We start from the raw sequence: 15,470 nt of genomic DNA, 5'->3' as shown, positions 1-15,470 counted from the left end.
CAATGGAGAAAACTGCCTGTTGCCATAAAAACTGTCTTCAGCCAGCTACTGGTAACAAATTACTTAAGAGTGTTTCCTAGCTGTCTGCTTACCCCCACGCACTACTTCAACTGAAAATGCTGGCAGAGAGCGTCTTTCCTGATTGAGCCTGTCCCTGATGTGGTACAGAGAATCAGCCTTTAACTTTCAAAGGCAGTTGTGAGTTTCTGTGCAGCTCATTGACTGTATGGAAAGGTATGTCTCTTGTGTTTTGGCTTCCCTTGTTTCCTTTGTCTGAGACTGCTTGACCACAGTGACACTGACCCTTCTTGAGGGACAGAAAATGTGAGCAGGCTGTGAGATGTGAGAAGGTGGTGGTCTGTGATGCTGCTTATCAGCACTGATGGGTTTTAATGAAATGCTTGACAGGACTATACCGAGAAATGAAAGGACAAAATGCCCTTTGTCATCTAAGGCTCATTTGGACCTCAGCTCCTTTTGGTAAAGGATTTACCACCTCTTTGAATAGCTGAGCAAAAGGAAAGAATGAAAGGTATCATCACAGAAAACTGGGGTTTTTTTGCAGGACTTCAATACAGTGATGGGGAAGGAATACAGGGGTGAAAAACTGATCTGTTGTTGTTGCAAAAAGACTTTTAACCCTGGTAATTCCAAATTTTCTATATAGCTTACTAAAAAGCATAGAGTAAAGATGCAATAGGGGCAGCTGGAACTGTATTTGGGTTTGTTCTGGTAAAGCCCTCTATTCCTATTCACCATAAGCTTTTTTTACATTGCTGACTTTTATAAGTAGCTGTCTTGGTTTTACCTGTGGATGAAAGTGAGAATTCTCTTGGTGGAAAATTACTGCATTTCTGAGGCTTCTGATAACGTGAAGGAAATGACTGCCATTTCAGGGAAAACAAAAGCATTCAAGTATCTACGCAATTTTAAATCCTGATAAGCTATTTAACACAATTAAATACTAATCATAGTATCCTGTGCTCCTTGTTTCTCATTTAGTGTTCTGCCCCTTGTTGCCAATCGTATCAAAGGCTTCAGGAGAGGTGAGAAGAGACTTAACTGAAACTTCTCACCTTATAATCCTGGCAGCTCCAACAGCAGCAGTTTCAGTGAGAGTGCTGAGCTGCCTGAACTGGCAAGCTGGCTTGGCTCCAAGTGGTGTCAATAGGAACACTTATTGAGGAGGAAATTAAGGTAATTGTGCCAGTTAAAAGGGCATTTGGAACACTTGGGCTTTGCTGCAGGGTTGCCCATGTTCCGTGTGTCACTGGCTCCTGTACCTTTCATATAGACATGGGATGGGCTTTGTCAGCCTCAAATGGAGTTTGCTTGAAGTGCAGTTTTCTTGTGGAGCTGGCAGGAGAAAATGTTTAACCAGTCTGCAAAAGAGCTCTCCAAGGGGAAGGAAAAAGGGGCCATTTCCTAGTTTTGTCCAAGAATTTTCTACCTTCCTTATTTAAACTTACTGGAAGAGAAGATATTTACAAAGGTGACATGCTTCGTTTTGACTTTTTTTTGGCATTATATGGCGGGGGTGGTTTTCCTCTTGCTGAAAATGTAATTCTGAGCCTCAAAATAGGAACATGTCTGGAGCGGTGTGAAGATCTGGAGGACTCCTAAGGACAAACACTGATGAGTGCTTCTCTAGCTGAGATGGGTTGCCTCTCCTGGTGTATGTAGTCGGTTGTTTTCTGCTACTTGCTGCATTGTGTGCTGCAATCTGCTGTTAGACTTGCTCAAAGCAATCCGTAGAACAGGAAAGCTGTGGTTGTCACACATTTGAGCTAAATCAGCTTCTGAAGTCATCATGTGTGTAAGTTGGGGAGTGGAGAAGATGACATGCTAAATGGCTGCAAAAAATGCCAGGGCATGAGAAGTACATGACGTTATGAATGACAAAGGTAATGCAGAGGGACTGAGGAGTGGCATGGGAGTGTGTGTAGAAGGCATGTTTCTCCAGGGTTGCTACATCCCAGTGTGGGGCGAGGTGGGTGCTCACCAGACTGACTTACAGGCAAGGTTCTTTTCCACTGGTTACATGTCTTCCTTAAAAACCATTTTGGCTCCATCAGTTGGTGGCAGTCTGTTAACAGGAAGGAGGAACTACTTGATTATGTTTTTGAGTGTTGCTGCTTTGGAAGCTGTTTGTTTCCTTTCCACGTTTGTAGCCCAGTGATCAAAGTCCCTGGCAAAATGTAGCCTTTTAAACTACCCAATTCATACCCTCTTGTGTGCAGAGAAAAGCTTGGAAACAAGCTGTGAATGCTCAAAACCAGAGCTTTTCCAGTGAAAACACTGAATTCCCCTTCTGGGGTGTGTGTGTGAAGGAAAAATACTTGACCAAGATATTGAGGCATTTTTATCTGGAGTTGATACCCTCACAGAATAGAGAACTTCATTTTTTTCAAGCAGCATCTCTAAGATGGATTTGCAGTCGCTTGCAAATATATTTGGAAGTAAACACCTTCCCATGTGCATTTTGTGCTCCATTTTGCCAGGTTTTCTTCTGGCGAGGCGAGTGATGCCTAAAACTGTCCCCATGATGTTATTTTATTGTGGAGTGCCGCTTAAAAGGATGCTTTTTGGGTTTCCTGCAAAAGCCAAAGATACTTTTCTCTGGAGAGAAAAACTTTCGCCATGGATTCCTGTGCCATGGGAAGGATGTGTTGGTGGGGAGCGCCACCGCTGGGCTGGCTTTTTAAACCTGACTTCTGCCTTTTCTCTCTCTGCTTTGAGCTGTGGCTTTGGGGTTACTGATTTACATGCACATTTGGAGCTGCAGGAGAATGAACTGAGCAAGTGAATGTGTAAATGGCCAAAGAGTGGCTGTGAGTGAAGATAGCAGAGATATTCTCTGTGAGTGCTGCCAAACCCTCAGTCAGAGCTCTTTAGCTTTAACACCCTTCGGGCTGACGCTTGTCATCTCTTGGCTTGCTGGAATCCCTCTTAGGTGAGCATGCTGAAGCGCAGGCAGGACTCGCTGACTGAGCAAAAAAGGACTCTGTAAGAAGCCTGAATTGCTACTTTAAACGTGTTTAAAACCTTTAACTCTTTTCGTCCCACTTGAATCTTATTTTACCTCCCTTATGTTATTTTACCACTGCATTTACCATTGTAACTGCTCTGTTTTTTAAATGATTCCCCTTTGGAGTTAAGTGAATCAAGTTTGTGATTGCACCAGGGCAAAATTTGCTTGTGCTTTGTGTCAGCACCAAGAGCCAAAGCAAAACTGCAGCCCCAAACATCCCCACCAGGAACAGTCGGACATGGGACAGAATTCCTTGAGAGGCAGCTCCGCTGGCTGCGCAACAGCCTGGCTGCCCAGTGCTTGCTTTTATCACATGCTGGGACAAGGATCACGTGAAGAGGCGGGGAGTCAGCCCTGCAGAGCCTGGTGGTATTGTGGTCTGCTGGTGGGATCCTGGGAGCCTCTGCCCCTGATGGCATTTGTAAGCCAGCATCAGATCCAAAAGGTAAGGAACTGCACCCTGGGGAAGGAGGGTGTCTGTAGCGCAGACAGGTGACAATACTTGGAAGATAATGGTCACCACTAGTTAACCTGTGGTCAGGTCTAGCAAAGATCTGCTTTACAAACACTTTTCTTCCCAGCTTCTTGCATTACATCCATTTTGAGTGTGTGAGGACCCTGCCATGGACACAAACTCTTCCAGAGGGCAGCTTGTCCCACAGAGGTCTTGGAGGAATTTCTCTTGTGCCCTGCTGTCTCTGCTGCTCAGCTCTCAGCCGTGAACTCGAAATCTGCCTGTCAAAGGATAATCTCTAGGGTATTCTATATAAAGAAACAGTAGTGCCAACAGAGTTCACTTCATTTGTAAGGCACTGTGTAGTCAACCATGAGAAATTACCCAGGGATTATTCCCTTAGAGAAAACAATGCTTTCCAGCCTGTAAAGGAATCTCTCTTTTATTTGGCATACAGGTATGACTGCTCTGTTCGTGCTAGCAGGTGTTGTAATTAAATAGTTGCTGGCTGCACATCTTAAACCACAATGGCTCTAGCCATGATAACTTCCCTGCTCTGTGAACTGAGGAGCCAAGATACGTTGTGCTTAACTGTATAGAATCTGAGCCTGGTAATGAACAATCTTTTTTACAATAGAAACCCCTCCTGAAACTGAAAAGTATGTTGTGCAGCTGCAGAGCTGAAGCTGGGTTGGTTTTCACACTGAGCTGAGGCACAGCAAAGAGACAGAACTGTTTTCTCTTGCTCTGTGCTGCTCCTCCAGAATGCTCGGGAGGAAAGTAGTCACCCCATCTCTTCCAGTTCCATGAGGATGGCTTCCTTGTCCTAGAGCGTTTTTTCACCGCAGAGGAGTGTGACAGCATGAGGAGCCAGATTCAGAGAATCATAGCAGAGATGGAAGTGCCACCGCACTGCCGCACTGAGTTCTCCACCAAGGAAAAGGAGCAGCTCCAGGCACAGGTACCAAGAAGGGCAGGGCAGTCCCCATTGGAGCACTGGAAAAAAAAAGAAGGGAAAAGGCAAACTGCTGCTCAGGATTCACTCTGGGGGAACAGGACTCCTTCTTCTAACTGAATGTAACACTGGGGGAGGCATTTGCTCTCCTGATTTCTATTTGGTGGTGAACTTACTGGATGGCAAAGGAGGGGAGGATGTGTGCTTCCAGCCCTCCCAACTACTGCCCCTGTAGCCACATGCAGCTCTCACAGATCACTTTGTACTTGTTTTGCTGACAGGAAATAGGTTCTTTTCCAGGCAGCCAGCAAAAGAAAAACAAGGGTAGCCTCAATGTGAGAGGTTCATGTAAAGTCCTAATCAATGCCAAGACATTTAGCATTGTGGTAAGCCTTTTTATGAGTGGTTTTATTGACTGTGCTTTGTTTATGCTGCGTCTTGATGGGATAAAGATGCAGGTGAGTATAAACACTTTGATCGAAGGCTCGTATGTGTTTGTACAAGAACAGTATCTTTACTGGGCTCTTATCCCTGGCAGGGTAGCTCGGATTATTTCCTAACCAGTGGAGACAAGATTAGATTCTTCTTTGAGAAAGGTGTTTTGGATGAGAGAGGTAAGCTCTGTTAGCCACAGCGAGGGAACACAAGTTGGAGTGAGGGCTTGGGGCCTGTTTCCAGCTCTAGGGATGATTTCTGCTCTGCAAACAATGTTAAATTCTACTTTTGTTTCATAGGTAACTTTCTGATTCCAAAGGAGAAATCTGTCAGCAAGATTGGCCATGGTATGTTTAAAGGATGGGGTTCTGAGAGGGACAGGGAAGAGGGAAGTGGTTTTCAGGTATAAGGCTTTCATAATAATAACCCTGGCCATCTAAGTTAAAACCTTTCTGAGCAGGGAAGTGACTTCCTCCCTCTTCTGTTGCTTTGTGCCTCCTGGGAACAACTGCATCAAACACCACAAACCTCACCTCCCTCTTGCCATTGTGGCCACGCAGCTCCTGTCTTTGCAACCCAGGGCTGGTTTCCTCTGGGTTTCTGTGTTAAATTCTCCAGTGTGATTTCTGCACGTCACTCAGCTTTTCCTCACATCACTCTGTCACTATCTCTGTAGTTCTCTGTGTTGCCCCTCACTCTCTGCTGTCAAAAGAAATATCCAGTTATGATCCTTTTCAGAACTCTTTAAAGAGGTTTTTCAGCTGTGCATAGCTCAGGGTCACTGACACGTGAAAGTCTGGACTTCAGCCCCTGTCTCTTTTATGTAAGACATTGCTCTAAAAGATTTACTAAGACTGTCACATTCAGTACAGATCAAACTGTCTTCTATGTCCTGTGCAGTAGTGGGTTGTCAATGCTGAAGCTGTCCTCCTTCCTTCGGTGTCACCAGAACCTTTCCTTCACCCTTACTGGTTTCAGTTTAACCTGTTTCCTCTCTCCCTACTACTGAACTTGTGTTCTGATCCCTTTTTGTTTTCAAACAGTACAGGGAAAATGAGAGTAGAATTCACGCATCTCCTAATGCATGAACTTTGTTCAGATTAAACGTGACTGAACTTGGAAGTTCAGTACTGAGAGTTCTTGGTTCTTTGGTTTTCTCAGAAAAAAACACTTCCCTTCCCAGCCCCTGCCATTCTCTTAGACTTCAGCTTTTCCCCAGGGGAACTGGGAACAACTGTAGATGCTTGCTGACTCAGCAATTTAACCATTCAAAAGGCTTCTCTAGACTTATTTTCTGTAATGACTGCATTTGATTGAGTCCGGCCTCATCCCTTGCTCACGAGCAGCCCCTGCTGGACCCACTTGTGTGTTCTTGTGGCAAATGCAATCGGGATGAGGTGGAGGCATGATCCCAAGTTTTTGCTTTATGGTTTTGTCACCTGTAGCTGTTGCAAACAGCTCTGACCTATGGGCTACAAGGGTTAAAGGGCATGAAAGCTGAGCCTTAGCTCTTTTTTTATAGTAATGACTTTCTTTGGTAGGTTTTAAGAACTGTGTTTTTTAAAGGGCGAATTCACCCTCAGGGTCATATATACTGATTGTCATGTTAGAATTTGTATAATATAATGCTTAATCACGTAACATTCAGGTTTTATTCACAGCTGTATACTATTCTTACATGGCTGCAGTTTGTGGCCAGTGAGTGATGATGTTTTTGGCCTTTAAAGTAGATTGTAGAACTCTACAAGTGTCATACCACCTTAGGTGTGATAAGCCATGTACACCAATTCTTAGGAGGGATGAAAGTTGCTGGCTGCACTTTATCTCGCTTGGCTGTCAGCCCTGCAAGTCCTCCACTGTGAGCTGCCAAGTCCCTTCAGTTAATGAAATCTTCAGTCTGAGCCTTTTATTTCCCCTCAGCTTTACATGCTTATGATCCCGTCTTCAAGCAAGTCACCCACTCCTCCAAGGTGCAGGTGAGCTGTTACTGTTTCCTAGAATGGTCTCTGTGTGAATAAATTATGGAGCAGTGAATTTTCTTGACTCCCAAGGATAGTAATGTTGTCTGTGAAAGAAAATGTAAGTATCTTCAAAGAAGAAGGCTTTAAAGTGTGCAGGAAACAGCAAATGTAAATCTTGGAAAGTTTTCTTGCAGGAATTGGGAAGAAAATTAGGCCTTGAGAGACCAGTAGTTGTGCAAAGCATGTATATCTTCAAGGTACAGTAATTCAAGTTGTCTTGTCACTCAAGAAATAAGTCCCTGTTAGGTGGGGAGCTGTGAAACTCTTCACACATCACCTTTCTTTCCTTGCAGCAACCTGGCATTGGTGGTGAAGGTAAGACTTGTATTGTCTCTATATCACACTGAAGATAATACTGCTTTAGGAAAGGAAAATCACTAGGAAAAATGCTCAGAATCAGGCTTAAGCCTGTGAGGTTTGTGGTCCAAATCTTCTTACAATGATTAAAAAGCATCCCTGTTTTACAGAAATGTTTCCACATCATATGCAACTTGAACAAAGAGCTACTTTTATGTTTCCAGCAGGCTGAAAAGTGGTATTTCTATGACAGACTTAATGTGTATGATAGATGGGTGGGCAGGGTAGGTCAAGAATTCAGGGAGATCAAGCCTGTTGTCCTTCTAATGGCACTGAATTCCTCAGGCATTAAAGGACTCCAATGCCTGTCTCTTGTTGCAGTGACACCACACCAGGATGCCACCTTCCTGTACACAGAGCCCCTGGGCAGGATCCTGGGGTTCTGGATCGCCCTGGAGGATGCCACGCAGGAGAATGGATGCCTGTGGTTCATTCCTGGCTCTCACACCAGTAAGAGTTGTAGCGTTTGGTGTGTGCTGTGAAACACATGCCATCTCCTTGCTGAAGAGTGGAGGGTGACACAGACTGTGTTGTGTTCTCTGCATTGCACAGTGACTGCAGAAGCACATTATGTCCTTGTTTGTTGAAAGAACAACTTTATTTATTACAAAGATCTCCTCCTGTGCTGTTGCCAAATCTACAGCCACGTTTTGCAGCAGGATATGACCTGCTTCACTTTGCTCTTGGCCGCTAGTCCACCAGATGAGTCTAATAGAACAATACTTTTTTTAATCAAAAAAAGGTGCTGCACATGCCTGACACTATGTTTAGTTTTAAATTGATATCTAGCCTAGAAACAAAGAAACCAGGGCACTGGGAAAGGAAGGACAGTCATCCTGATCGTCTATTTAAGCCAGAATTGGTAAAGATGAGGCCCATTAAAACTGCTCCTGTATCTTTTCACCTACCAGGCCACTGTATGTTAAGACTTTAATGTAAAGAAGGTCTTAACCTACTGGGCTCTTTTCCCCTGTAGTGAAACAGGTCATTGCAGTATGTTGGTGCTCTGCCCTCAGTTTTGATTGTAGTTCATCAAGTTTGATCTGGACTGCAAATGGTAATAATCTTCCTTTTGCCTTCCACAGTAGGGTTACACTGAGAAATCATTCTTTCCACTCTATCCCCCCTTACAAAACTGTTTAGTTCTTACAGCTCTATATAATGGGAATAAAAATGCTCTTACACACACAACTGTCAAATACTGGTCTGAATTTCAGTGAACAAGGAAAGCCTTCAAGTCTATACAAGGATCACTTGGACACAATCCCAGTCATTGGAGAACAGTGTCCTAGGGGAACACACACAAAACCAGACAGCACAGAATCCCGTACTGGTGGTTGTGACTGATGGTTGTTGCTCTGTGTGTGTGTAACCACTATTGGATTACAAGCAGAGTTTTCTGTTTTTCACTGCCTCTAGGGCACACTAATGAGCTTTAAACTGGTGCTCACCTAAGCATTTACTCAGTAAGTGTAATCATAGTGCTCTTAATCTTAAGGTACTCCTCCCTCATAAATTCTGGAGTCAGCTGCGTTCTGATTGCTATTTATGCTGTTACAGAAAGGAGAAATGGACAAAAGGTTAGCTTTGCTGAAGTGTATAACTATTTATGTTCTCAAAGGGCTGTTTTGTAATGTACAGAAAGAGCTAGAAAGGCAAAAAGGCAGTTGTTTTATCGGTTTCTGCCACAACTGGAAAATTCTATATCTTTGCTTGATGAAAAAAACCTCCCAAATTACTAAGGAAAAGACTGAATATACTGTAATAATGTATCTATCATTGCCAAGAGCAATCACAGCTAGTGTTCCTTGCGGTGCAGAATATAGCCAGCTGTTTCATTTTTATGTGTGTTTGCTTATTCTGTGCATTTGCAGGAGGAATTACCCGGAGAATGGTCCGTGCAGCTTCAGGTAGCTCAACATGTGTAGAGTTTGTAGGATCAGATCCGGCCTATGATGACAACCAGTTCATACCTCTGCCTATAAGTAAAGGTACAAACAACCCCCAAACATGACTGCTTTACAGCTCAAGAGCTACAAATGTATGTTAACATTTGCAACTTCCCTTATGTTTTAAAGCTAGGACTCACAATGTGAAAAAGAGCAATACAGATGTTTCTTTCAAACAGGAGGACTCATTCTCATCCATGGCGAAGTTGTCCATAAGAGTGAACTCAACAGCTCAGAGTCTTCTCGCCACGCATTCACCTTCCACGTGATGGAAGCCAAAGACACCAGCTGGAGCAAAGAGAACTGGTAAGGTCACCATCCCAACAAGCAGCTAACAAAACTAAAGCTTTATCAATGCAACAGCCAGGATGAACTTATTGGTGGTCTTGCATGTCATACAGTTTCTGTTGGCAGTATCTCAGCGATGATTTCACATCCACAGAACTGGAACAATCTCTGAAGTTTTGTTTTTACCTCTTCCTTACTTCCCAGGCTCCAGCCGACTCCCGAGCTGCCTTTTCCATCGCTCTACACTTGAAGCTAGTGATTGGCTTTTGGAGACAATAGCTGGTCAATATTCCTTTCTGATCATTCATTCCCTTTAGATACATCTTTCACTAGGTCAGCTCTTGAGATTAATTTATCCTCTTCTCAGAACAAGGACCCGTGACATAGCCAAATACCCCTGCATTAGACAAGTTTCTACTGCAGTATGAGCCCTATTATTGTAAGAATAGCCACCCAGTCCTTTTGGTAAGGAAACCTCTTCAGTGTTGAGAATAGACCATTAAAGACCACTGCACCTTGACTGGGACCAGTTAAGAAGTATTTCTTCTTGCAGACACTGTATTCCTTTCTGCTGAGGTCAAGAGCTTGTCTAGTGCAATCCTTTGCTGTGTCAATCCCAGCAATGCAGGTGAATTTGTCACGTAAAGACAGCTGACTTAGGTCTTTGTCCTATTACTTGAATAACAGTGATTAAAAATAATCTTATTGTGGGCAAAATGAAATAGGAAGTCTGCTTCTATAATCAGTCTTTTAAATATTTCTAGTAAACTGTAGCTGAGTGTTTGATCTCTGGGTGTGTTGATTTAAAAAAATCTACAGTTCTTAAAAGAATCATGTTGAAATTATGTGTTATTAACCAAAAACAACTCTGAAGAATCTTTTGACATCCTCAGGAAAAGCACTGAGGTGATAAATTGGTCAATGCTGCCTTTCAGCTGTTTGAGTCCTGGCTTGTTGCAGGGACAAATGCAGTATGAGATCCTGGGGCATATTTTGCTGGCCCAGAAAACTACTTTCACTGCACCCCAGTCTTATTCTCACTCAAGACACAGTCTCAGGGCTAGGACTGCAGGACACTATTGTGTGAGGTATCTTGGACTCCCACAGAACCATTCCCAAAAGCAAATAAAAGAAGTGTCAGAAGTTAACTTCATCCTGCAAACAAGAATCCTGGAATACAAATCTTCTGCTTGGATCCTTCTCAGGGGAAGGAAGAAGGCAGGGAGGGCATGTGCTTCTGTATTCTGTTCTAATGGATGCTTGGTGAACTGATGAGAAGATAGTCAGTACAGAAGTGTTTAATACATAAAAATGAATGGGCTTTTTTTTGGCCATAAAATGGGAGTTACAATTTTAATGAAATGGCTTTACTCGATTTGTTGATAGAAGCATTTTTATAAATGACGTGATGAAACACCTAGCTGAAAAAATGTGCAAAGTAGAAAACTTCAATAGCATTAGAAAAGTTTATTGACTTTAACAGGTTTTCTGCTTTTGTGATCAATGTGTGATCAGTTTTATCTGTGACTTGGCTTAGTTCTCCTCCCCCTATTGAGTATTATTCCAAATGAACTGAGAGATTAAAATCTTGCTAAAGATAAAACATTCTTCTTGTTGCGTAAACTGCCTGGGCTAAAACTACAACCCTCTTGTTAGTACTTCTTGGAATAAACAGTCACTTGCATTCTCAAACCTCCCCACCCACCCTGGCTAAACTCAGCTATTACAGCTACTGAGTCTGAAGTTGTGTTCGTGCGTTGCAGTGTATTAGTGTGGCTCTTGTTGATGGTGACTGGATACATTGGGACAGTTGTACTCACTCTGTGTGGCCAGCCTCATTATAACACATGCTTTAAATCATGCTCAGACAGAAGGAAGGAATTAACATATTCAGCAATACAAGACAGCAGGACTCAGTACAGCAAAACGTTTTGATTCTGACACAGTACAGAGGTGGCAGCACCTGAGAGGTTTGCTTATTCCTTATTTCTTTTGTTCCTCTAACTGACTTACCTCTTCTTCCTCTACTTCCTTTTCCTCTGGACATCCATAAGAAACCTACATTGGATTATTAAACACAGATGCTATTTTTGTCAGTCATGTCTGTGTTCTAGTGGGAACACAAAGCAGCTCATGCTGTTTTAAAGGCAATAAACCAAGATCAAACCAAAGTCTTTATTTAAAATTGGTCTTCTCATTTCTGTTTTTAACAGTTTTATCTGCTGTACCAGAAGCAGTGTTCAGATCAGCTTTGAGCTCTCATTACAGTGCATATTCTATTACCACTTTTCTTTAGAAAGGGAGAAGCCTCTGTTCCTGGAAGCACTTCTATGCCATAAACATTATCTGGAGGTAGAGAGGCAACAGAAGATTATCAATTTGGGTTGTGTAAGCTTCCAAAAGAGAAACTAAGCTCAGAGATGCCAAAATCCAGGCATAGCTGGAGTTCAGATTCACATTACTGTCAAAGATCAGAATAAGAGCCACAGCAATGATCTGAGCAAAAATAGCTGTCATTGTCCCTTCAAAGGTCTTCTTTGTTCCTGGCCATTTGATTTCCCCCATTGCACTGCCAAAAACAGAGGCAATAGTGTCTCCTACCCCTACTGCCAGCACCCCAGAGTAAGGGACTAGTGCTCCGGCCCCAGACAAGGTACCTTTAGGAGCACAAGCTCTGGGAAACAACCATACTGGGAGGGACATACCAAGGAGGAGATAAATATGAGTCAAGATCAGAGGTCCACTGTCTCTTTCATCCAAGAAGAGAGACAACAGATGCCTAAGGGTTTGGCCAAATGGTTTGATCCTGAAGTACCGAATATACTCTAAGAAGATAAACACTGCCAGACACAGTACTGCAGCAACGTAGAGAAGCTGGCGGTCATAAATCAGTCCAGGAACATAAGTAGCTACAACAATGAAATGGAAATATTTCCTGGTTATAGTCGAGGCCTGGTGTTTTTTAGATTCAGATGATCTCTTAGCATTCTGGTAGAAAACTATGCCACATGCTGAAGCAGCCAAAAAGGTCCAGTATACAAGAAGGTAAACTCTTGTCTGTGTCTGAAACAGAAACTGGAGTAGCCAGAACAAAGGGTTCCTCTGGATCAGTCGGTACAGCCAAGGCATGATGACCCCTAAGCCTAGCACTGCTGTCATCATGTGGAAAAACATGGAGGAGATCCATGTACCTGAATCCATGAAAATGAAGAGCACAGTGAAAAAAAGCCCAAGAAGAACAACTCCAACAACTGCTACCAGAAGGAAAAAGTCTATGGGATCACCTCTGCCCTCGACTACATTCAGTGAGCGTTTAATGAGCTGATTGAGAACAAAACTTATACCTCCAAGAACTAGCAATGCTTCTCCAGGTGTAAAACATCGAGGCAACAAGTACAGCAAGATCATACTGAGGTAGACAAAAATTAGCAGCACTTCTAGGACCTCTATCACTTCTGACACAGTCAAAGAGTGCTTCATGGTGTAGATAATTATACTGCCAGCAATACCAGTAAGTATGCAAGTGTTGGTTGGCACAGGTTTTGTGATGCCAACCGCTATTACTGACAGGAAGAGAGCAACCAGCATGCCAGTGGAAGCCACGACTATGCCAAAGCGTTCGAAGTACACAATGCCAGCAGCCTTGCACCTCTCCTTCATCACTATCCCCAGCAAGGGGATGACCATGCTAGCTGGTAGGAGGCCACTGTTTGCTGCCGTACGGAACTGGAATACAGCCCCACCCAGCTGGAGCAGACGGTCCCATTTGAACTGGACATAAAAAGCCTGGATGGCGAGAGCGATGGCGCACCAGGAATACCGGTCCCACACCACTGCGTGCACAAAGAGAATAATGACGAACACGATCAGGGATTCCACCAGCACTGGCTTCTTTAACATGATTCCAGTCCAACGTGGCTCAAGCTGTCAAAATCTTCCTCAGGAGTCCCGATCTGTTCAGTTGTTGTCCATTAGGAAGAATTCCTTTTCATGTTACTGCAATCCCTATCAACAATAAAAAGCACACAATTGAAGAAATTACTAGAAAAAACAAAAGCTTTTGCACAGCTGTTTTGTTCTTAGCTGTCCATTTAAATTGAGCTGCTGTGTCAACTGTCAACACAGATGAAGAAAGAAAAAGCCAGTGAGGTAATGGCTCAACCAGAACTGGTTATCTGCCCCCAAACCCAGAGAAGTCAGCCTAAAGTGACAGAAATGAACCACTGAATGCTGGGCTATTCAGATAGTTTGAAATGTTTCTGTTGCAGTGTCTCTGAATTGCACTGTGAAGCCATAACCATACTCAGAAGGCTTCATTATGACAGTGTGAATCTGAAATATAGTTAAAAGTAAATTAAGGTAATTTTAGAACCTAATTTTGTATGTACTTTTGCCAGTACTTTTACAGAATGTTCTTCCTTTTATTAAGTATTTCTCTTTCCACTGCTGTGCAAAAACTCCTGTGTACTTCTTCTTCTGCTACTGGTGTTATGGTTGAACAATTCCACTACTGCAGCAGGTGTTTTATCATGCTGCATGGTATTTACAATAGAAGTTAGAAAAGAAAACATCACAGTCATGAAAAGAAAAATCATTGTCAAAGGGCATACTTTATCTAACTTTGATCTGTTACCAGAACTGTCAAGATAAGTGAAGTCAGAGATTAGCTCCTTCATGGAAGGCTAGAAGTTTATTTGAAGTTCTTGTGTGGGTTTCATTCAGTGTTGAATGGGGTCACCAGCTCATAAATCTGATCTGAGAGATTTTAGAAGTACTATTACTGGGTAACTGTTAAAGTTTGCACTGTCAGACAGTGTGGGTCTGGAGTGTTTGGTTATTTATGACTTTGTACTGAAAACTCTAAATTATTAATAGATGGCTTTCTGGCATCCTCATGTGTATAGCCTGAAATACTTGCTTGCCAAACGACTTCATTATGTTTACTGTTGCTAGGCAGCTAGATCAGGCCAAGTGTAATCTTTCTGCCATCACAATTCATTTTTAAACAGCAAGAGAGAAGATTTCATCATATAATTAATGGCAATAGGCTATGGCAATATCTACTGACAACCAATAATGGATTTTGGGTCCCAGTTGTCATTTCTGAGCCCAGGGGAGGGAGAAGCTTAAGGGTTATTTGAGAAGAAGCAGGGTAAATACTACATGCCAGCCAGTCTGACAAAGATCTCCCACTCAGTCTGGCAACTTTAAGTTGCAATCCAGCTCTTGCATCAATAATGATACATGACAGCTTCCCCCAGCAGGCACCCTGCCAGCTCGGCTATAAGACAAGGATGAATTTCACTATACAAAACGCAGGTCTCCTCTTCTAATGCAGCAGGTTTAAAAGCTGCTGACCTGCGAGTTTGCAACACGATGTATTTCACTGCTGAATTATTTCATTTACCTGTTGCAGGTCTCTCCTTCACCCCCTCCTTAGGTAGCATGAAGCTCCTCAGCACTTCCACGCTCAGACATCGAATGGGACTCACTACCCCAGTTTCAAGCCGGATCAAGCGTTTTCTGCCTGTTCCGTTATTCGCATCCTGGCTGCAACGGGCACTGACGTGATCCCAAACGCCCAGCAGCCTCTCCCCTCGCTGCAGCACTTGCCTCCTCCCTTTCTTCCCTATGTCCTTCCTCTCCTCCCTGTATCCGCCGCAGCGCCGCGATCTCCCTTTGCCCTGTCCTTCCGCGCCGCCCTCCTCCTCTCCCCCCCAGCCGCAGCATCCGCAACCCAGCCTTCGCCGCTAAGAAGCCGCGGCGGGGCACAGCAGGGACGGCGGACGCAACGCTCCCCAGAGGGTGTTGGAGCCGCTGCCCGGGTGAGCCTTAGGCCCCGCCGAGGAGCTGCAGCCTCTCGCGACCGCCGCCCGGGAGTCCGACAGCGCACCCACCTCATAGGACGCAGCCATCTTGGCTCTGCCGCCTGTCACATGACCCAACCCGCCGTGGAAGAGGGCGGGAGGCAGAGCGGCGC

General features: G+C 43.8%; 2 protein-coding genes across 3 annotated transcripts; one reads left to right on the top strand and one right to left on the bottom strand.

Moving 5' to 3' along the window:
• Positions 1–2,762: 2,762 nt before the first annotated feature.
• PHYHD1 (phytanoyl-CoA dioxygenase domain containing 1) lies at positions 2,763–10,276 on the top strand. 2 transcript variants are annotated; one of them, XM_061352824.1, is made up of 11 exons: positions 2,781–3,476; positions 4,288–4,446; positions 4,979–5,054; positions 5,175–5,222; positions 6,796–6,851; positions 7,031–7,093; positions 7,190–7,211; positions 7,575–7,703; positions 9,128–9,244; positions 9,382–9,508; positions 9,695–10,276. In XM_061352824.1, exons 1-11 carry the CDS (start codon positions 3,270–3,272, stop codon positions 9,738–9,740), a joined length of 1,050 nt encoding a protein of 349 aa, XP_061208808.1. In that variant the 5' UTR covers positions 2,781–3,269; the 3' UTR covers positions 9,741–10,276. The 2 variants fall into 2 exon arrangements, with proteins under 2 accessions (XP_061208809.1, XP_061208808.1); XM_061352825.1 differs by lacking the exon at positions 4,288–4,446 and having other exon boundaries at positions 2,763–3,476.
• A 1,375-nt stretch (positions 10,277–11,651) lies between these two features.
• DOLK (dolichol kinase) lies at positions 11,652–15,469 on the bottom strand. Its single transcript, XM_061352823.1, has 2 exons — positions 15,388–15,469; positions 11,652–13,495 (listed from the first exon to the last, which is right to left on the bottom strand). The coding sequence occupies exon 2, from the start codon at positions 13,388–13,390 to the stop codon at positions 11,819–11,821; it is 1,572 nt and encodes a 523-aa protein (XP_061208807.1). The 5' UTR covers positions 13,391–13,495; positions 15,388–15,469; the 3' UTR covers positions 11,652–11,818.
• Position 15,470: the final 1 nt, after the last annotated feature.

The sequence above is a fragment of the Neopsephotus bourkii genome, unplaced genomic scaffold (assembly GCF_033783945.1).
Source record: "Neopsephotus bourkii isolate Nb327-2 ecotype Australia unplaced genomic scaffold, CSIRO-AGI_Nbou_v1 NB_659, whole genome shotgun sequence".
Taxonomy (NCBI): Eukaryota; Metazoa; Chordata; class Aves; order Psittaciformes; family Psittacidae; genus Neopsephotus; species Neopsephotus bourkii.
This window is presented reverse-complemented; position numbering and strand designations above follow the sequence as displayed.